At 42.4% G+C, this 23,411-nt stretch overlaps 1 protein-coding gene across 3 annotated transcripts in view; it reads right to left on the bottom strand.

The window, feature by feature from the left end:
- The window catches only part of LARGE1 (LARGE xylosyl- and glucuronyltransferase 1), a 544,808-nt gene that overhangs the window by 68,212 nt on the left and 453,185 nt on the right, over window positions 1–23,411 (bottom strand). For all 3 annotated transcript variants that reach the window (XM_058741473.1, XM_058741472.1, XM_058741474.1), the window contains 2 exons: window positions 15,083–15,195; window positions 13,257–13,382 (listed from right to left, as the gene is read on the bottom strand). In XM_058741473.1, the coding sequence (XP_058597456.1) occupies window positions 13,257–13,382; window positions 15,083–15,195 (239 nt within the window). The remainder of the gene's footprint in view (window positions 1–13,256; window positions 13,383–15,082; window positions 15,196–23,411) is intronic.

Here is a 23,411-nt window from a genome sequence, read left to right as displayed (position 1 = left end):
AAACACTCACAATCTCAGTTTCATCATGAGAAAAAATACATTGGACAAACCAAGTTTGAGGGATATTTTATAAAATACCTGACCAGTCCAGCTCAAAACTATCAAGGTCGGTCATGAAAAACATGGGAAAACTAAGATGGTGTCAGAGGCTAGAGGAGACTAAGGAAACACTGGCAAAATGCACCTAAAGCCTGCAGGTCAGTGAGGAGCAATCTACCAACGTGGGTTTGTCAGTTTTGACAGTTCACCATCATCCTGTAAGATGTTAACATTAGGGGAAACTGACACTAGATGGCTGGGGATACAGGACTCTCAGCACTGCTTTTACAACCTTTTCTTTCAAAAATCCTTCCAAACAAAAGTGTGTATTAAAAACAAAAGAGAGGGTGCCTGGGTAGCTCAGTTGATTAAGTGTCCGACTTCAGCTCAGGTCACAATCTCACCGTTCGTGGAATGGAGTCCCACATTGCGCTCTGCGCGAACAGTGAGGAACCTGCTTGAGATTTTCTCTCTCCCTCTCTTTCTGCCCTTCCCTCTCACACACACACACACACTCTCTCTCTCTCTCTCTCTCTCTCTCTCAAATATAAAAAAAATATTTAAAACAAAACACAGTCCTACAAAGCATCGACTGATTGAGAACACCAGTGAGACAAGTTCAGGTGACCAGCAAGAAAACAGCCAAGCTGATGCTTCTGTTTCCAATATGAGCACCTCCTTAGCTACATTCCCAAGTACAGAAATGTCTACCTCATTAGATCTGACAAGAAGCTACAAAAAAAAAAATTTAATTCAAATATGGATTTACAACCACTATCATTAAGGAAGAGCTTCACCCCAAGTGTGTATAATGCCTCGAGATACCATTTGATGTTAGTACAAAGAGCCATGATTAGCAAGACATTTAAAAACAAAGCATCCAGAATATGAAGACAAGCCTCCATAATTTTTTGATGATGTTTAAAGTCTTGTGAAAGTCAGTCTAGAACTTTATAACATTCCACTAACTCCCATGAAAAGAGTTTAGCAGTCCCTTTGGGGATTTATACGTAACAATGAAAGATAATAAAATCCAATAAGGGAAACACTTGTTTTTCCTGCCTAGGCAAAAATGGCTGAAAAAATACACAAGATAATACAGTAACAAATGAAGTAAATTCCTTTGTCAGCAAATGCTGTGAGAAGAGTCACGAAAACAAATGCTGAAGGCCTGAAGATACACGTAGGAGAACAAATTACATGGGAGATTTGCTACCGAGTTAAATCAAAGCATAGAGGATCCTGGTGTGTGTCAGCTTAGGCTATTTGCAAGATTCTGTTTCGATAACGAAATACCCAAAGACCAACCTTCCAGTGAGCACTAAAAGAAAGACAAGTTATAATCTGAACAGCAACTTCCTGCTTTCATGATGACAGTGCTTTTATGGAAAGTGCATGTACGAAAGGTACAGTTGCTTTAATTGGAATAACCAGATTCCAAGTAAGGTTACAAAGTGATACTGAATTCTTTCACCGTATTAGTGAAGTAAAGTTTGCAACAAAGCGCTTGAAGCCAGCTGCACACTGAATGTCACTGATTTGGTTACTTTTGTAAAGGCAAGACTGAAAATATAGAATTTTTACAATACTTGGGAATGATACCAGGAATGACAATGGATATCTTTTGTAAAATACAGAGTTCATAGCAAAGCCCTTTAGAAGGCATACATAAAGGTGATTTATGCATGTTTTTATGAAAAAAAACCCAGTTATCTTTTGTATGCTATCTCGTACTTTTGAAAAAAAAATACACTTTTAATCTGACCCTTCAATGTCAAGGTAATGAATGGAGAAGTAACTACTTTTAGAAAGAGCATGTGATATAGATAGGGCTTTTAGAAAGTAAATGTTTGAAATTGTTGCCATTGTTATGGGGTTTTGAGGTAAAAAAAAAAATGCTGTGCTACCTATCAAAACTCTCATTTCAACATACTTAGAAATTTCAGTGGTTTGATATCCACAACCACCCAATATTGCTTAATTGGTAATTCCCTCTCTCAAAATCTTTTTCATTCGAGAGCCCAGACTATTTAGGGAAGTGTTTTCTTACAGTGGGCTTTTAAGGAACCAGTCCCACAAGATATTCTATGATCAAAGGGATCTGTTCTGTGTGTTGACGCAGAAATGCTGAGGGTCCACCAATCCCATCAGGATTCCTTACTGCAGGACTTCATAATGTGCTATTTTGTATATACAGTACACAGAACTCCCCCTCTGCAGTACCCCCCCCCCCAGCTCCCCCCTGTTTAAAGCAATCCCATTAACAATTCTTAGACTTGTTTGGATACATACCCCAAACAGTGCTACATAGGGCAGACCCTCCAGAGGCAACACCTTGCTCCTAGGAATGTTGTTGATGTTTCCAGGAATAATTGCATCTCAACTTCATCAGCTACGTATAACAAAAGCCAATGATGGATAACTTAAATCACTAACCAAAGGAGTTTAGTTCTGAAAATTACCTCATGAGCAAAGAATGGGTGAGTGTTGAAGGAAGACAAAAGACCAAAAACTTAAATTCTCCAAAGTCTCCGACACTGGGTATGCCATTCTCCAGCACACTAGTAGGGCCCAAGACCAAGTACCACAAACCAGGGCTTAATCTCGGGGGACAGCCCTTTCCCTCCTCAGGTCCCTATTTCTGGTCTGTGAAATGAGGGCATTGGGACAGACGAGGAAGAAGATCCCTTGTTTACATGCCCACTAGCTGACTGAAAACGACTCTAAGAGAGAGTGGGAACATTACTAATTATTAATTATTGGTAAGAAGGAAACGAGGCTTACTATGTGTCCCCCAGCTCGGTACCAACTGCTTTATACATAGCCCCTTGGACTAAAGTCATGCGATGAAACTGAACAGGCCTTGGCCTGGAGTAAAGAGAGGTCTGGCTGGGAGGTGGTAATTGTAGCTTTTAGATCTTCTCCCCCACAGCAACTGTTTTTTCTTCCTGATCCATCCTAATCTTCCAAAATCAACCTTACCGTTCATCATTCTTATTACCCTCGCTCTGGCTTCCCGGGCCTCATTTTTCACTGTAGTCTGCTCAGCTACAGCACACTCAGTATGCTAATGCACGGCGGCCCCTCATCTTCCTCAAAAGATGTGAAAACTGACACCTCTCTAAGTATTATAAAATGTTTTAAAACTTGAGTTATGTGCTACTCCTTTTATGCAAATGGTACAGATTGCCTCTAGGCACATGCATCGTTTCTCCATATGGATGGCACGTTTTCTCTTGGTTTTTCTCTTTAGGATTTTTCTTTTAAGTGTACTCAGCTCCCAATGTATGAATGGATGGCAGTCAAAAATCCAGTCTCTGACTCTGTTGCTTAAAATCCAAATGTTCTTTCAAGGAGGCAATGTGATATTGAGAGTCTCTGTTCTGGGGTCAGCCCTCAAAAAGCCATTGAATGCAAAGAGGGCTCACATAGAATAATCCTACATAAGCATTATCTCACGTAAAATGCTTTCCTGGGAAACTATATTAAGGTGGGAACTCAGCCCTGTATCGGAGGAAAGAGCTCTAGAGTTAGGGTCAGGCCAACGTGAGTTCAAACCTCAGCTCTGTCATATTTTGCTGTGTGACTCTGGGCAAGCAACTAAGTGACTTCATCCATATGATCCCTAATTTTCCGATGTATAAAACAGACCAAAATTCACCCCGTGATGCTTCTGTAAAGATTGAGTGATTACTGCCTGGCACACCACCCCCACCCCATCCACCTGAAAACTCCAGGTCATCCTTTGAGGTCCTGGCCACAGCCTGCTTCTTCTGAGAGGCATTTCCTGTCAATCCCAGAAAGGATCAGTGCATTCCGGGCAGATGTTTTTGGAGCACTGCTGTGGTCCCTGCTAGGCAAGTATCTACCAGCCCCCGGTTCACTATTCCTAACTTGCATGGGGGTTACTGCTCCTTCCCATTCTCCAGGGTCATATTCAGGGGAGGAAAAGTGGTTACACAGAAGGACTGGGGAGAGGAGCGGCAAGGGTGTTTGGGGGCTGAGGAATGACGTGAGGGCAGAAGACGAGGAAGGAAGAGACTTGGTATCACGACTGAGCTTGGACGTCCTATAGAATCCCTCAAGACACAGACTGCATCACATTTTCTCCCAAGAGGGGCCTCCTCCAGTTCTCCCAGGCCCCCTTTACTTCCTTCCACTGCAGCACTTAGCAGGCTGTACTTGGAATGTTCTGTTTGCTTAATGCTTGCTTCTCACTAGACTGTGACCCTCCTGAGCGCCAGGAGCTGTGGCTTACTCAGCCCTGGGGCTCCAGTAACTCTTATAGACCCAAGGACTGGATGCTCTGCTTGCTACCTCCTGACCATCACCCACTGTTTGTGGCCAGGACTTCCTTCTCTAAACGCCTACTGAAGACTCAAAGACTAGAACACAGTGTCATAGCTATCCTCCCAATCTACCTTCTCCCAGCCAATGCACAGCCCTTTTGCTCATCTCCTAAGAGCTGTGCTCTGGGTGAAAAGACAAATGCTCCGTTGGGTCCTTCTCTTTTTATTTAAGACTCAGCCAGGGAAGGTTGAGTCATCAAGCTTTAGGACTGAAAGATAAAAATGAAGGTCTTTGAAACACAAAGACTGAAGTAAAAAGTCAAGTGCATTTCTACGGACTACTCAAGGGGCCTGGTTGATAACAGGGCCAAAAATCATGGCCTCCATTTTACAAGAACATAACTGACATTGGGGAGAATGTACGTGGTTTATACAAGTCCTTCAGCTGGTAAGAGGTCGAACAGGCATTAGAGTGTAAGGGATTGCTTGGCTCCAAAAGCCCATATGCTTCTTCCCCTTTCTCAGTGAAACCATTTTTCCCTTAGTTGTGCCCTTAACCAATCTCTTCTTAGCATAAATTTCTCTACTGACACCCAGGGCAGGATAGATGCCCAGGGCTGGTAAGCTCCTGTCTGGTAGGATGTGGGAGTACGTCTGCTCCTACAGAGTGAGCTTTATGCTTACCAACAGTGAGCTGTGTGTTGCCAAATGTGTTTTGATACCACTTTTATTTATAATGTAAGTGGAAATGTATGTATTCAAATATTCTCTGAATTAGGAGAATGCAAAAAGACTTGCTATTTCCACGAAAGGCAAGCCAAAGCTTTGGGACAACTTGATTAAAAAAAAAAAAAAAAAGTCCCTTAAAAAATGGCTGTCAGATTAGTTGTGGGTGAGAGACCATACAAATCCAGGACTGTCCTTCACCTGCTTTGTAAGAGTCCTTAAGTTCTTGCTCGCCCTTCAAGGAAAGGAATCGGAGAACCACAGAAGATGGATAATGAGAGATGTCTATGCAGGATAATACAGCACAATCAGCAGACGAAAAAACCTGGCCTTGGTTGAAAAGACAAGCTAATCAAGGTTAACCTATTTTTAGGAATCTTGCCTGAAGCGACATTTTCAATCAGCTGACCCAGCACAGGTGCCCTGGGTGACCCACAGGTGGGCTTCTCAGGTTGGCTACCCTTTGGAGTGTGAGCTGAGGGAGAACAGCATTCAGGGCACCTCTGTATACTCCCCAGGGGGGAACATGGTACCCAGCAAACAGGAGGTCCTTCATTCCCATTGAACATGATGGATGAAAGAAAGGATGGGAGAAGAAGGAGACAGAATGAGAAGAAGAAAGAAAATGACAAAGATGCACCTTTACCTGGAATCTGAGGCCCAGGTTGGCCTGGAGGGACCTATAGACACACTGTGTCATTAAACCAGGCCCTCGGGCTCCATGGCAATGTACAGGCCCCGATATCACCCAAAGGGTGAAACTTGGGCTGCCAGCCTTTCTCCTTCATCCCTTAACCCTCTCCCCACTTTTACGGACTGGCTGTATTTTAGGGTTCTGTGTAAGATTTTGGTGGAAAAGGTATTGGTGGGTAAAATGACTTTCAGATTTTTTTTTATGGTTTATCTAAAAAGATAGGAGTTAATCTGATTTGACTCTGTCTTCCTGATTTTGCTATTTGATACAAAGGGCTCTACTTGTACGTAGAATAGGCTGCCAAAAAGAGTTGGTTCACAAATTATTTTGATAGTTTCAAAGTGACAATAATTAAGCAACCACTAAGCAATGTCAAAGTGGTGTCACCACCTGCTACATCAACATCTAATGTTAAATCATTCTGGTCTTTCCTGGAATAAAGCCAAGTTAGCCGTGATATATTATCTATCTATCTATCTATCTATCTATCTATCTATCTATCTATCTACCTGTCTGTCTGTCTGTCTGTCTGTCTGTCTCTATGTGACCAATGGCTTTGTCTGTTTTGTTTCCCATAGCATCACCAGCGCCTGTGACAGTGTCTGGCATACAGTAACCACTCAGTAAATGCACAAATGCATTGGTATGACTGTGAGGGACAGATGTGACACACTTTCACTTGGATGCCTAGCTAGCTTTGTTGGCATTTATGAAATGTCTAAGTTGAAGGTTCACCGAGGAGATCTCCTCTATTTTATGGTGCCTTTCCTTGTCCCTTTTGTGGCTGCCAATTTAGAATCTCTGATAACAACGTCAAATACACTGGTTTATGAATACCTGGCCAATTTTTTTTTTAATGAAACTCATACTAATCCTGCTAAAAACAATCAATTAATTATACAAGACACCTGCCACAGTCCTCCCCACCCCTGAATTCTTTTTATTGTGATAAAATGTACATGATATTTACCAATTTAACCATTTTCAAGGGTATAGTTCAATGCCACGAAGTGTATTCACATTGCTATGCAACCCTCACCACCATCCATTTTGAGGATTCTTTCAATATCTCCTATGGAAATCTGTACTCATTAATTCCATGTTTTCCCTTCAACCCAGCCCCTGGTAATCATTCTGTTCTGCTTCTGTTCTCTGTGAATTTGACTACTGCAAGTATCTCATATAAATGAGATCATCAATAGTTTCCCTTTTTTTCTGGTTTATTTCACTTAGCATTTTTTCGAAGTTCATCCACATTATGGCACGTGTCTGAACTTCCTTCCTTTTTAAGGGCTGCCAAGGTTTTTAGGTGCACTGGTTTTTGTAGAATTTTTATGTTTTTATTCTTTTTGTGTGTTTTTATGTTTTTATTTTATTTATGTTTTTATTTTTATCCTATATGAAAATAGGACTTGAGAGTTTAGAAGTCTCCTATCAAGGAGACTTGCCTGGTCAAGTGCCAAAGTGTTTTTCCAATTTTGTTGTATCCACTGACACTTCTGTCAACAGGACTGGACACTTCCTACAGATCAGCTGAGACTTGACAATACTACTCTTCTAATTTGGTGGGGGTGAAATTATATGTGGTCTTAATTTTCACTTCCAGGATTTAATAAAGAAGCTGTACATCTTTTCAAGTGTTTATTGGCCATTTTCTTCACAATCGGTGAAATGACTGTTTATATCTTTTACATATTTTTCTTATTAATTAGTAAGAGTTATTTGTGTGTTTAGTTTGCTAGTCCATTGTCAGTTGTGTTGAAATGTCTTTTTCTTTTCTCCTTTTGACGCTACTTTGACGGGAATTATTAATTTCAATGTGGTTGAATTCACGGATCTTTTCATTTGTGACATATGCTTTTGCTGTCTTGTTGAATACATTCTTCCCAACTCTGAGGTCATAGGCCAGTTACCTAAATTTTTTTTAAATTAAAGCTTAATTTGGTTTAGTTTTTTTTTTTTTTAATTTTTTTTTTTTAACGTTTATTTATTTTTGAGACAGAGAGAGACAGAGCATGAACAGGGGAGGGGCAGAGAGAGAGGGAGACACAGAATCGGAAGCAGGCTCCAGGCTCTGAGCCATCAGCCCAGAGCCCGACGCGGGGCTCGAACTCACGGACCGTGAGATCGTGACCTGAGCTGAAGTCGGACGCTTAACCGACTGAGCCACCCAGGCGCCCCTAATTTGGTTTAGTTTTAAGTCTCTAATCCCTTATAATTAATTTTGTGCATGGTGTGATATAGGGACCAATTTTCACTTTTCCACTTGGATAATCAAGGTGCCTCAACACCATTTGTGGACGATTACATGCTTTCTCCAATGGCCAGCAGGCCATCTCTTTATAGATCACATTCCCATTTGTGTGGGCTCTCTGTTCTTTTTTTTTTTTTTTTTATTAATTAGCACATCCCTAAGCAAATGCTCAGCAAAACTTTGCTGTAGGTTTTCAATGGATACTATTTATGAGAGTGTTTCTCATAAATGAATATTTAATCTTATCGAATAACTTTCTTGCATCTATTTACATGATTATGTGGTGTTTCTCCTTTAATCTATTAACATGCTGAATGATACTTGTGGATTTTTCAATGTTAAGTCATTCTTGTCTTTCCTGGAATAAAGCCAAGTTGGCCATGATGTATTATCTATTTTCTACATGGCTGAATTCGATTTGCTAATATTTTGCTTAAGGTTTTTGCATCTCAATATTCATGAGTGCTACAGGCCTACAGTCTTCTTTTCTTGTGCTCTCCTCGTCTGATTTTGGTATCGAGGATACTGTGGTCTTTTAAATGGGTTAAAAGTGTTCCTTTTTTTCTATTCTCTGGAAATTTACTTAAAATGGGAATTTTTGATTACAAAAATTGGTATAACTTAATCTCTATTTACCATCTAGGGATGCTGTGTACTTTGTAAGAGGGTTTAATGGCTAGAAGGTAATCCAGAATTGATATTTTTTCCTTAGGTCAGTTTTGGTAAATTATACATATGTAGGATTTTGTTCATTTCATGTATATATATGCCACTGTATGAAATGTATACAAGTCTGGAGTTCCTGTATCTTCTTGGTGAACTTTAATTTTTAAGTTGTGATCATCTCTACACCTACCGATGCTCTGTCTGACACCAACACAGTTATCTTGGCATTCTTTCTGCATCGTCAACTGTTCAAGTTGTTATTCGTTAGGTGTGTCTTTTATAAACAGCATATGTTGCACACTATTTCCTGTTCAGTCTGACAATTGGTCTTTTCATTCTCAAACTTAGGTTGCAATTATTTGCTTACTGATATATTTGCACCTCTTTCTATTATCTGATTTCTTGCTCTCTATTTCCCCCCACTTTTTCTATGCTGTCACTTTTTTTTTTAATGATGGAGATATTTTGGTTGGTTTTGTTTTTTCCAGTTCCATTTACCATCCTACCCATCACAGGCTTGTAAGTTATGTACTTTTCTTCCCCATTCTTTTCAGGGCTTCAGCTTGAATGGTTAACATGTACAACTACTTAGCAGCTAAAATTACTATCTCATTCCCTTTCTCAACAAAACTCTGATTCCAGAATACCTGAATTCTCATCGCTTCCCTCCTGACTTATGTGATGTCATTGTCTGATATTTTAGGTATAACCTTTTTAAGACCACAGTTATATGGTATTATTATTACTACTCCTATGACTACTATTTAGAAATTATTGAATGAAATCCCTACATGTTTCTAATTTGTTCAGCATTCCTTCTTGGATCTGGAATCACACGCCTTATTCCCGAAGTAAATCCTTTAGAAGTTTCTTCACAGAGGTATGTTCACGGAAAATTCTCTTTGCTTTTGCTCATCTGAATACTCTTTTCTCATGTCTGAAGGACTGTTTTGCTAAGTATACATATTGTTATTGTCACCCCGCACCCTGAAGGTATTACTTCCACTCTTCTGGCTTGCACTGCTGCTGATAAAAACTCTCATTCCCACCCATGAAATGTCTTCGTAGAGAATCTATTTTTTTCTCTCTTGGTTATTCTAAAAAAGTCACAGTAGGGTGCTGCAATTTTACTACTGTAGGTCTAAGTATAGCTTTCTCTTAATTTAAACTGCTTGCATCTGTGGCTACTTTTAGCAGTTCTGGAAAATTCCCATTCACTATAAAGATGCCTCACTTCCAATTTTCTCTATTATCTCCTTCTAACATTCTAATTAGACATATCTGGATATCTTAATTTCTCTCTGTTTTTCTTTTTCCCTGTGTGCTCGGTTTTGGATGATTTCTTCAGTTCTCTCTTCTAGTTCACTAATTCTCTCTTTACCTGGGTCTAATTTACTGCTTAACACATTCCTTCAATTTGAAATCTCAGTAATTATATTTTTCACTTCCAAAAGTACTATTTGATCCAAATACGTCTGTTTGCCTTCAAAAATCTCTTGTTCTTCCATCCTATTAATTCTCTTTTATTACTTACACATAATGACAATTCTTCTGTTTTATATCTGATGAGTCTACTACCTGAAGTTTTTGAGATTAGTTCTATAGTCTCTGCCCTTTCTCCTGGTGGCTGATTTCCCTATATGTTTAATGATTACTGAATGAGAACTCATTTTTCTTGAAATGTCACCTAAAGAATTCTTTGAAGTCTTTCTTGTTTTTGAGAGCATTCTTTTAGATCATATTTCTGTTTATTTCTGCCAGGCACCTGGCACATTTTCATTTTTTTCTATTTCTGCCCCACACATATAATTTTAGTCCATCAATTAATATGAGCACAGGCTTGAAAATAGAGATTCCCATTGGAAACATTTCTCTTATTTTACCTAAAGCCTAGGATAAAACATGTAACAATCACTATCATCTTCTTCTATGGATATTTTTAAATGTGTTATCCATTGAGGATATCACTTTTCCTGGATCTTGACTTCAGCAAGGATCTTTTAATTGTCTTTCTTGGGGTTGAGACCCAAATTCCAACACACAGCCTTCCAATAGAATGGTTGTACATAGGTTTGCCTGACTTTGATTTAGGCCTAATGTCCCAGTGTAACTAATAATAGCATTCCTTTGTTTAAATTATATAGTTACCTACATTTAAGCCAGGGCTCCAGCTACCAACGGTCAGCAGATACCCAGCAAATGTCAGATCCAGCTGCTTTTTGCTTATCCTTCTGGATCCATATTTTATCATGTGTCTGGTCTCTCCTTACTTCATTTACTTTATGGACTGATCTACTATGCTTTCAAATCATTAAAAAAAATTATTTATCCAGTATTTTTGGTGTTCTCTACAGGGCTGGTTTTATTTGCTTTCTCTTTTAAACTTCTAGTTCTTGACAGTCTTAGAAATATTCGTGAGTATTTCATATATTTTCTTTATGTCTAAGAAACACATGACATAGTGAAACTGCATAAAAGTTGGTTGAAAGATTCAACGATGGAGGCACTTCTGTTTTAAACACTTTCTAAGATTTTGCAATGAACTTCAAGAGCAGTGAAAAAACAAAAAGAAGTTCTTTCTTCTTGACTATGTAATTTCACTAACTTTAGACTGTTCATTACAACACAGTTTATCTTTGTGAAAATTGAAAACAACGAAACTAAAAGCAATGGCTCAGCAACAGAAGTGTACAAAATTCTATGTGCCTGAGGACAATAAATGAGATACAACACATACCTACTTGGAAAAGACTGATGTCTTTGGTCTCATGGTCTCATGGTTTGGGAGTCTGAGCCCCATGTCGGGTTCTGAGCTGACAGTTCAGAGCCTGGAGCCTGCTTCAGGTTCTGTGTCTCCCTCTCTCTCTGCCCCTCCCCTGCTAGCTCTCTCTTTCTCTCTCTCTCTCTCAAAAATAAATACATGTCAAAAAAAAAAAAAGTAAAAATTTGAAACTATTGCTACTGCAGTGTCACGTGGGCAATGGCTACACATTTTAAGTGACATGAACTGTTGATGGTTATAGGTGTCTGCTTCCTGTTTGATACAGCCAGAGAAGCAAACACACCTGCTGTCAGGCAGGCCTGGGTTCAAGTCCTTGTTCTGTCACTTATCAGATGAGGTCGGTTCCTCACTCCTCCCTCTGCAGGTAGGATATTCTGACACACCCTTTAACTGGGCTCAGCCCTATGGGTACTCTGGCCGACAGGATATCAGCAGCAAGGGCTCAAGCTTTCCTTGCAAGCACTAAGACTTCCTCTCCCACCTCTGCTTTGCTATGACAAACCAGCCTGGCCTGCTCATGGGACATGGCAGACACTGGAGGAGGACCAGGTCATCCCAGCCACCAGCCATCGGATCCGAGGCTGACCACAGACACTTGGTTAGGCCAATGAAAATCAGACAACCATCCCGCCAACCTGCAAACTCCTCAACTAAATAAATGGTTATTGATTTAAGCCACTATTAGACTATGGCAGCAGATAACTCATACATCCTGTTTTCTTCATTGTGTGGGGGGATGCACAAGGGCTCTCCATACAGGCCACCAAACGTGGAGTCTTCCAATTGGATGGCGGGGGGGCACCCAATGTGGGACAACCCAATCAGATGGAAGCTGGCTGCAGGGTGGTGAAAAGAATTCACTGAAGGCAGAACAAAGGACACAGAAGTTTACTGAATACACCTCAAGGGAGCGGTGGGCAGGACAGGAAAGCAGAGACCATCTGATGCAAAGCAGTCGTGGGGGGGCTGTAGTTAAAGGAGGAAGACGAGGAGGTATGGGGAATATGGAATTTTCCTTTTTTGGTAACGGTGTCCAGATGTTAGTAACTCATTGGTCAGCTAGGACTTAGGGCTATCTTGAGGTGAGTCACCTGATGGGCCTGTTTGTATTTGGTCAGGGGGTTGCGGGGTCACTGCGGGTCCTTGTACCTCACTCAGGTTTCCATTGTTCGGGCTGGTCACCTAAAAGCAGCCTCTGCATTACTCTTTCTATGTCCCGGCCCTACCACTATGTCCAGTACCTAGAGACCAACATTGAAGGCTTTTCTGTCACTGTCACCGCTGCCTGAGGTAGAATGAGACATTTGTGCTGGCGTTCCCACCCCTACCCCACCTCACCACAGCACCTGGCAGGCGTTTTTACATTCATTTCCTCACATGTGTGTCTCCCCTAGCCACGACTGACTTGAGAGTAGGAAGTAAGTTATTCCCATCCGTATCTATGGCACCTGGCACAGAGTAGCCCTTCAATAAATGTTTTTGTTGCAATTAAATGACTGGATTTGGGGAGCAGACAGGAACCAAAACAGCCAGCAGCAGGTGGCAAGAAGAATAACCACGCAAGCTGGTTCTTACGCTTTCTAGAAAGCCCAAACAAGAGAAAAAAAGAAAACAAAGGACAAAAGCACATTCTCTCTGCTCTTCTGTGTCCTTATCTCTCTCACCACATGCACACAAAGCTCAGAGCCATTCATCCCCCGAAGAGCCCTCCCCATCTGGCTTCCGTCCACCGGCCACCACCGCAGGACACCTCCCTCCACCTCCGGTCATGGGCCCTGCATCCACTGCAACCTGTCCTTCCTCTACCTTTAGATCAGACACGTCCCTGTAGCACTGCTCAGAGCGGGTGTGGTCCGACAGCTGCACATTCCAGAAGCAGGGGAGCTGATACACGAGGAAGGGGTTCTGTTTGATGACAGCGTTGAAAATATCCTGGGAGATAAAAGCCAGAGATAGAATGTTCAGGAGCGTTTCACTTAGGAGGCCAGCTCACAGGCACAGCCCCTCCTGTGCAAAGGCCTCTCTTTAGGCTCCTGCTCTGAGCACAGGCTGGCTTGCACTGTGAGGCATTCCCCTTGGAATGGACGGGGGAGCGCCCCACGCGTGCTTGAAGCTCATGGGCTCTCTGGCCTCAGGAGGCGCCATCCGGCAAGGGGACATGGGAGCAGACATGGCTGGTCTTTCATACTGGAGCCAGCACAGATGAAATGAAGTCACTTTTCCACCCCTCTTCCCACCTCATCCAGGAGCCCTGTGTCATCCATCCTGGGCCTCCTGGAGAGGAAACTGCATGATGACAACTGCTCTGCTCATTCAGGGGCTGAGACAAATTATAGATCTTGTTTCATCAGTTCTTCCTGGGGCTTTTGGCGGGGACTCGATGATGGATGTGCCTTGGACTCCTGCAGGCCATGGTGCCCGAGGACGCTCTCCCCACCTCCAAATCCAACTCCGACTTTTCTAGGGAGTTTTCCTTCTTTTGGGCTTTTCTCCAAGCTCTCGTCGCACCAGACCACGCTTATTAACTAGCTGCTGACAGCTGGTGCCGGGGGGTGAATTATGTGCCTTCGCAGAAGGAGATGACTGGATAAACTACCCTCATTGGACACAGATATGCAACTGCTAGCTTTTGGGGACATGCTGGAGTCATTGTGACCTGACTTAAAATATGATGATGGAGGACAATTTTCCCCTCAGGTTTAAAACAGCTACCTGGGTAATTTTTAACTCATTCATTATACCAGATCTCATGTTTGAAAAAGGAAATTAGTTTCTGGCTGCTTGGGAAATACTGAATAATAACAATGCTAAAAAAAAAAAAAATAGTAAAGTCACCCTACAGAGTTTCTTGTTTCCTCTGTATTAGAAAACTTTACAAAAATTCAGTGACTCAGACAGTTGAACATCGGGCAAAAACATGGGACTGCACTTTCTTTTTGGATGAACAGTAAAGGGTAAAACGCAGAGAACCCAGACAAGTCTTCTCCCCGTTTCAACACAGCCATCTACACCACAGGGAACTCAAAATCTAAATGCACAAGCCTGGCAGAGCCAAGGTCAAAAGCTCGGGCACCTACATTTGCTAGCAAAAATGAGGAATGGGATTTTTATGCATTCACATCAATGGTTTGGTGGAGTTCACAGACTTTTTCAGATCGCCTGGATTAGAAGCTGGTTATTCAAGACAGGTAGTTTGTCTCTTCCATTTAAATGCATTTCCCTTGAGGATAGGGTCATAGCACAGGATCTAAGTGAAAGGCATTGCTTTTAAAGTTAGACCCTATGTGCCGGAAAAGCAAATGTAACCTTGTCTGGGAAATGTGCTGTGGTGTTCTATGCACCCCACACCAAGATGAAGACAGCAAGCTCCTCCGAATGCCTCCTCATCAGTCTCCTTTAATAAGCTAGAAGTTCTCTGAGGCCAAGGACGACGTCCTTCATTTACCTCTGCAATCCTGTCTCTGAACGTCATCCTTGGCTCACGCAGCGTGCAGTGAAGGTCTGCTGAAGGAAGCGATGAACGGGTCACACGACAGGTGGAGACACCATTCAGACCCCTCTACTTTCAAGCTTCCTGGAGAAACCGCACAGGGCGTCCAGGAACAACTGCACCTTCTCACCTGGCCACTCACCTGGTCCGCTAAGGACGTGGACAGCATGCCCATCAACTCCCTCTCTGCGGTCAGCCGCCACATCTGTTCCCATTTCATCTTCCGTAGTTTGTCCAGAAGGAGCAGGATCACCCCTAGGCAACAGCATAGGGTGGAAGAAGGAAAAAACGACAGTCAGACAGACAGACAGACACACCTGTCCGCGTCTTGGAGACGAACATACCTGGGTTCAATCCCAGGCTCTGCCAGTGACTCAGGATGAGACTTCAAACAGCCTCTCTGAACATCCTCGTTGCTGGAAAACGTGACAATAGCATCGAAGGCTGTGGCCGACACTAAGTGAGATGGGCAGAAGAGCCTCGCACTTTCTGGAGAGGGGAGGTGGAGACAGTGGCACGACGTCGATGTGCTTAATGCTTCTGAACTGCACACTTAAAGCAGGTTAAAGCGGTACATTTGTGCTATGGAGATTCTGCCACGCTAATCTTGAAAAGAGCCTCGTATTGCACCTGATACGTACTACACTCCCGAGAAGCATTTGGTTCTTCCCTGTGTTTTTTCCCCAGAGACAGGACAACCTCCCTAGGTGTAGCTGATGGAAGGCGTTTGTACACTATATGCTGTTTATCTTTACACACACAAAGCGGCTCCTCTGTGACTTTTTTCTAGGTGAGACTGGCTGATTTGCTTTGCGTTTATTGACAAGCCATGGGAGCTTGCTTCGGTGTTCTGATTTCCAAAGTCTTCTCTGGTCCCCACAACGAACACAGATGTAAACTACAGTGAAGGTGGTGCTGATGCTCTAAGATGCACTCCATCTTTCTTTTGTTAGTTTTTACGGGGAGGGACCTGGGTCAATGGGGGGTTGTGTCGCGAGACAAACTGCCATCGCATACCCTGCTGTTATTATTTTTTTTTAATGTTAAAACAACTCAATTTATTACTCAGGTAAAAATTAGCTAGTAAAAATGAACTAGAAAAGCACATTTTGGCTTTGCTGAATGACTCAGAAGCAGCTGTCTACTTCCAGGTCAGTTAGAGCATATAGAGAATGCACAGAGAGCACAGAACACGAGGAACCAAGAGAATTTCCCTGCAGGCCACTGCAGTTAATTTGGTGGATGGAACTGTAGCACCCATGGGCTCCCAAATCAATCCTCCTCAGGACGCTGAGCTCAGCAGAAAGCTCAGCGGAGAAAACTCCAGGCAGTTGACAAATGATCTGAGTTGATACCTAGTACATACATTTCTAAGAGTTTTGGAGAGAACCTGATTCCCCAAGTCACATATAAATGTCAACTCTGGGAGTTTTTTTTTTTTTTTTTAAACCTATTCCAGTGGCACATATTTGGAGAAAAAAAGTAAATTCACCATTTAGTCAAAGGTGTTTGATCAGGTAAAGATGAAATAAGAAAAAAAAATATATATATGGTAGCGATAATAATGGGGTAATACACAGATCTGAACTCGTTAAGCCAAAGGGTTAAATTATATCCTTTGCACATCTTTTATGGTTTGCTCAGTTTTTGCACGTATCTTTTCCCTTTTTGCTCCCAAGATCACTGCAGGTTAGATATTGTCATCCTTATTTCTTAGGTGGGGAAACTGAGAAACTAAGTCAGAAGCTGGAACAATTCACAGTACCAGAGAAGCTACACCAGCTTCAAACTCAGACCTGCCTGGCTCCAAGGCTGGTGTTCCCTCATCTACACCACAAAAACCGAAGCCTCAGCACCGAGCCCAGGGACTCGGGCCAAGACTTCTTCCCTTTGGTGACCTTTGGTTTCTATATGTGTAAAATGAGAAAAATGCTACTTGCCCTGTGCAACTCAGAAAGCTGTTATATCCATTCATGGTACACTGGTAAATGTTTAGCCACAAGCTCCCGGGGGGGTGGGGGTGGGGACTCTGAAAACGTGATTTGTAGCATCTGCTGGTTCCTATGGTGTAAATTCTCCTATCGTGGCTGATTTCAAACTACCAAAGTAATCTCACTGAACACCCCATTGGGAAGACCCGGCACACAGCTGACCCTCGCCAGTCAGTGCAGGCACTGAAACTGTTCACAGAAGCAATTTCAGAAATAGTAAAATTCACCATAAGCATATTATTTGCTTCTTGTGGAGAAAGAAAAGAAAAAATTTACAGAGTTACAAACCAAGAGAATATAGTGATAGATTCAGGAAAATATATCCCTAACACGTAAGACAATTTCATCTTACTGTAGAAACTAATCCTAATTAGGTTGGATAGGTGCTCTAATATACAGAAAAAAATGGGAAGGGAGTGGAGGCTACAAACAAGATGGAGAATATTAATGCACATTTTGAAGCCTCTAGAGATGTCAATGGGAGATCTATCAGTCTCAGGGGACTGACCTGAGAACTAATGCTTTTTAATGGGTATTAAGACTTGGCAAGTCCTCTGTGGCCAATGTGATTCCACCCCATTTCCCAGACTAGTTGAAGAGAGGCAAGTGTCTAGACCAGAAAACTAAATGCAGAAATGTGGGCCTATTCTCCCAGTTACCTAGCCTTTTTTTTTTTTTTTTTTATGTGATGATTTTTTTTTTCTTGAAATTCATCGTCAAATTGGTTTCCATACAACACCCAGTGCTCCTGTTGGGATGAGCACTGGGTGTTGTCATGTTGATTTTTAAAAGCATGAACTATTTCAAACCACCAGAAAAGTCTAGAAATTAATATGACAAATACCCACCACCCCAATTTAATAAATGCTAATATATTGCCACATTTGCTGTGAATAATAAAACATTATAGATAAATCAAAAGCTCCTTCATCCCACTCTGGCTCTCTCTCTCTGTCTCCCAAGGGTAACCACCATCCTGAGGTGGTTGGGTCTCATTTCCATGCATATTTTTATAGTTTTATTCTCTGTGCATATATTAATTAACAATCTATGATGCCTTTAGAGTATTTCATTTCTCAATTCTCATTTACCTTTTCACCCAACATTACGTCTTGAAGACTTAACCATGTTAAGATTGCAATATCTAGTCTATTCATGGCAATCACTTCACTCATTGTAAAAATATACCACAAGTTATTTATGCATTGCCTGACTGAACAACATTCTGGCTGCTTCCTTTGTTTCTCCTGTTACAAACGATGCTGCAGTAAGCATCCTAATCTCAATTTGTGGGGCACATGGCTGAGAGGTGAGCTGGGGTCCAGCCTCCAAAACTGTGCAAGGATCGCTGTGTTGATGGTGCCACGTGCCCCAAAACTTCTCGAACTACTCTTTCTCCTCTCTCGTGTTTGGGCCATTGAAGCATCCCACAGATGCTACATTTAAAACGGCTTTTGCGGGGCGCCTGGGTGGCTCAGTCGGTTGAGCGTCTGACTTCGGCTCAGGTCATGATCTCACGGTTCATGGGTTCAAGCCCCGCATTGGGCTCTGTGCTGACAGCTGGGAGCCTGGAGCCTGCTTCAGATTCTGTCTCCCTCTCTCTCTGCCCCTCCCCTGCTCACACTCTGTCTCTCTGTGTCTCTCTCTCTCAAAAGAAAAACCAGGGGTGCCTGGGTGGCTCAGTCAGTTAAGTGTCTTCAGATCATGATCTCACGGTTAGTGGGTTTGAGCCCCACGTTGGGCTCTGTGCTGACAGCTGGGAGCCTAGAGCTTGCTTCGGATTCTGTGTCTCCCTCTCTCTCTGTTCCTCCCCTGCTCTCACTCCCTCGAAAATAAATAAAGATTAAAAAAAAATTTTTAAATGGCTTTTGGATCTCTTCCTTTATTCACTCATTCGGTGGTTATTTATTGAGCACCTATTTTGTGCAAACAACTGAAACAGACCTGTACATGTTTTTCTTCCCTACTTTTCCCAATTTCTTGGGTTTATTCAAAATATTAATTCAACACATATTTACTGGATGGAGAGCATTTAGTCTTGGTCATGCCCATCTGTGGAAGACACATTAAGCATCATGATTCAAGGCCAGGGCTGTGAACACTGAGAACGTGCACTGTTCATTAAGAGAGTCTGGGGAGGGTGGCGGGGGGGGGGGTGGTCAGCCTGCGCTATGATCAGGCCAGGCAGACACAAGGGGGACATCTGAAGAAACACGGACAAAGGCAGAGTAGTAAGACGTGTGGGAACAGGTGTATATGATGGCTGGATGGCTGAAATAGAGTGTTTTGGGGCAAATGTCAGGACATGACCTTGAACACGTGAGCAGGGATGGATCATGAAGGGCTCGTATCTGTGCAAGAGGTGCTTTCCAACCATTTTCATGTCATTTCTTACATAGAACATGAGATCCTTACAACCTGCTTAGGGCTGGAAAGGCCGACCCAGGGGTCTGGCTGCTCCAGGCCCCATTCAGGGGTCCCAATGGCTGATGGGATCACTATTTTGGCACATCTATTACCCACGTGTGCCACGCTGGTTGGAAAGTCCTGCTGAGGGCACCTGGGAGCTAGCGAAAGATTTTGAGCAAGGGAATGACCACAACTGGGTCTGTTTCAGAAAAGCCAACCTGAAATGTTGCTTTATCAGGTCACTTCACAGGCTCAAAGGCCTCTAGTATCTCAGGAAGCCTAAAGAACAAGCTGTAATTCCTTAGCCAGGAATTATAATTCCACAGGAATTACAGCCACACATTTACTTTTTTCCTTCCATCAGATTATGCAGTAAAGCTGGCACAATCAATCGCACTTTGCCACTTAACTATCTCTCTCTTTGCAAACTTGACAAGCCAATATGCAGTTTGGTTTTCTCATCAGAATCCAGAATGTTTACTAAATATACTACTGCCCATCCCTGATTCAATCAGAATCCAAAACAAACAAAACTCGTGAACGAACATGTTATAAAGCTTATGAACTTCACTGTCAGCTTCTGCATTTAAGAGTTTCCACATTTATCCACTTCTGACTCCACCATATCCTTAGAAAGGAGACAGGCTACTCATCATCGCTTCTGGATAGACGTGGGAAGTGAGGTGCTACGAAGTGACTTTCCAATGTCATGGTAAGTGTCTCCCACTGCTCCATCTAGAAAAGGGTCTTGATCTTAGAACATTAGAACTAATGAAGCCGGTGTATCCCCTGTGCCAGCAAGGTCTATGGGATGTATGTATGTATGTCTTGATTTTTTTTAAGTTTTTTTTTTGTTTTTTTTGTTTTAGAAATACGGCAAAGTCTTTTTAAAGAATTTTTTTAACAATTATTTATTTTTCAGAGACATAGCATGAGCAGGGGAGGGGTAGAGAGAGAGAGGGAGACATAGAATCTAAAGTAGGCTCCAGGCTCTGAGCTGTTGGCACAGAGCCTGATGTAGGGCTAGAACCCACAAACTGTGAGATCACGACCTGAGCCAAAGTTGGATGCTTAATTGATTGAACCACTCAGGCTCCCCTTAAAGATTTTAAGTACTCTCTACACCCACTGTGGGGCTTGAACTTAACCCCCAGATCAAGAGTCACATGCTCTACTGACTGAGTCAGCCAGGAGCCCCTGTCTCAATGTTTTGAAACAGCTGCTTCATGCTAAACATTAATGCCAAGTGTGTACTTGGCCAACACAGGCCAACAAAAGCTCATGGGAATCAGGGCTCCCAGGACCTACAGCCCGGCCATATGTGAGCTTCTCTTGACTTGTCAAACAAACCAGTGGGGATCCTGTCTGGTCTTTATTCATGGGGCCTGCATTCAGAAGTTATTTCTTCTACAATTCATTTAGAGGTATGTTTTGAGCACCTCCTACGATTCACTGGGTTAGCTGGTGACTTAGCGGTTTGTAAAATGCAGTCCTTGCTCTTAGGGAGCAAGATCTAATAGGGAAGGGAGATGGGCAATCAAGACAATGTAAACACTGTGACAGATACAAGATGGGGTAAGAAGCATGGGATCTGGGACTGGGAAATGTGATCTGAATGTGGGAGGAAGCATTAGGGAAAAGCTTCCTGAAAAAAATGATGTCCAACCTGAAAGCTGAATCCTGTCTAACCTGCAGCCTCTGAAAGGATGCAAAGGATCACCTGTGTGAAGGTCAAGCCAGACACACTTGTCCCTTCAGGGCTGTGACTGCCTATCAGGTAGCAGATTATTTTCCACCACATTTGAACAGCAGACCTTAAAAGGTAATGACCCATTTCCCCTTCTTCTCCCCAAAAAAGAAAGTTAAAAAGCGGCCACATAAAATTGTCTAGCATGGGTGAAACCATTTGTCTTTGCTCATAAATCTGTAATTAACCATGGGTTATTTGTACAATAAATATCCTCACATCCTCACGCTGATGCAGTTGAGTGGATTCTGGGAATACAGGCGTTTCTGTAGCTGTCACACAAGAGGAAACTGTATGTTAAGTGGAAACCTCAAGTTTTTCCAACTGGACTTGAAAACAGAAGCCCTGGGTTTGAGTCCTGACATCATCACTTACCACCAATTTCTCTTGAAAAAAGCCACTGGGATTCTGAGCTCCAGTGCCTTACCTATAATATATGGGGACAATCCCACATTAACTCAACATGATTAGGAGGACTTTTTAAAAAAGTGTATCTTTAAAAGTATCTGGTATAGGCCATGATCTATTATTTCCTACCTCAAAGTAAAAATCCCACAACATTATGAAGTATCTAGGGGTGCCTGGGTGGCTCAGTCGGTTGAGAAGCTGACTCTTGATCTCAGCTTGGGTCATGATCCTAGTGTCGTGGGACTGAGCCCTGCATCAGGCTCCGTGCTGAGCATGTGGTGCCAACTTAAGATTCTCCCTCAAATAATAAAAAAAAAAGGTATCTAGCACAGTAGGCACAGTACTTAATATGGCTGAACTGAGAAATATTAATTGATAATAAATATGCATGCCTAGTAATTCACTTACTAGCCTGAATTAACTTGTCTTTCTAAAACTCCTTAAAATCCCCTCATGTGTGGAATGCCCCGGACACTCAAACTATTTGAAATATCTTCAAGCCTATATTCTTCCTCAGATTTCTGTCAAATAGTCAGCTTATGGTGTCACAACCAGCATGATTAGGAGATCCCCTGGGGTTATTAAGTGGCAGCTAAGGGATGTGACCTACAAGGAAGAAAAAAATAATAATAAAGGAAAGAAAATCTACCATAAGTAAAATTATGTGCATAAATGATGTTTCTAAGCAGCTAGGGAGTCTGTATAGACTGTTAAATACAATCACACGGTGCACACTCATAAGAGAATCTGCCTGTTTCTTCAAAGGTTAGGAGTTTGCACACAGATTGTACAAGAGCTGAAAAACAACATTTCCAACAGAAACGGAGCTCTAGCTGTTTATTGACCTCACTCCTATGGTGCTGGGGAGATATCCTAATTAATGATTGTAAAGGGCTTTGAAAATATGAAGTGGTACATAAAAGCTTATAAATAACAGTTACAGAAACTATACATTTCCTCATTAAGGTGCCTAATTATCACTCACTCAACTTGCATAATTCCCACTAGAATGAATACAAATTATATGCATGCATTCAATGTGGGAACAAGCTTTTTGAGTGAATATTGGTTAAAATGATGAAGACGGCTCCTTCTGAAATTGGACCCTTTCGAGCGGAAACGACACAGATTTGGCTTTGCGGGGCTTGCCCCGAGTCACACTGTGACAGCGCTTTCCTGCTGTCAGGGGGATGGTGGTACCAAAGACCTTGACTTTGGCCTTTGGCTGGTATTTGCTACTGCACGATTCCTCCCATTTCCATACTTTCTGCCCGGATCTGGGAGCACAGAGAGAGCCCTCGGCCCTGGAGGCCAGCACTCTGCACAGAGGCAGCATGCCTTCCATTTGACAGAGACTCCCAACGGAGCTGGCTGGGAGGCATGGGGCTGGCACGGCTTTACCTTAAGCTGTTGTGCTGGGAGCCTAAGAGACCAACACTAAATAAATCAATGAATAAGTAAATTAAAAATCAAAGGCTTCTCCTGCGAACATCTGGTCCAGTGGTAGGGTGTTTCATCTGTGGATCAGAGGGCAATATTTCTGTTTTCCAAACTGAATATGTAGCAATAGCTTGCTAGCCAAGATGGCAGGGAAAGCAAGGGGGAGGTCTATGAAGAGAGGAGGGAGAAAATCATGCTTTTTTAAAAGAGCCAGATACTGGTTCTTACCAATGGAACTGCAAGAAGGAGAAGAGACTAAATACGGTACCAGTGTTGATAACACCTGCCATTTCTCAAGCAACTGCTGCATACTAGAGATGGGGCTTTACTTACAGGGCCTCCAAGTCTTAGGACAAACCTGCAAGGTGGATAGAATCATCCCCATCTTACACTCACCTAGCTAGTGAGGGGCAAAATTAGTCTCACCCTTTGACCTGTAGCCTTTCAACCATGCCATGTTGCCTCCCAGTGTGTGT

This window comes from Neofelis nebulosa, chromosome 8 (assembly GCF_028018385.1).
Source record: "Neofelis nebulosa isolate mNeoNeb1 chromosome 8, mNeoNeb1.pri, whole genome shotgun sequence".
NCBI classification, from domain to species: domain Eukaryota; kingdom Metazoa; phylum Chordata; class Mammalia; order Carnivora; family Felidae; genus Neofelis; species Neofelis nebulosa.
This window is presented reverse-complemented; position numbering and strand designations above follow the sequence as displayed.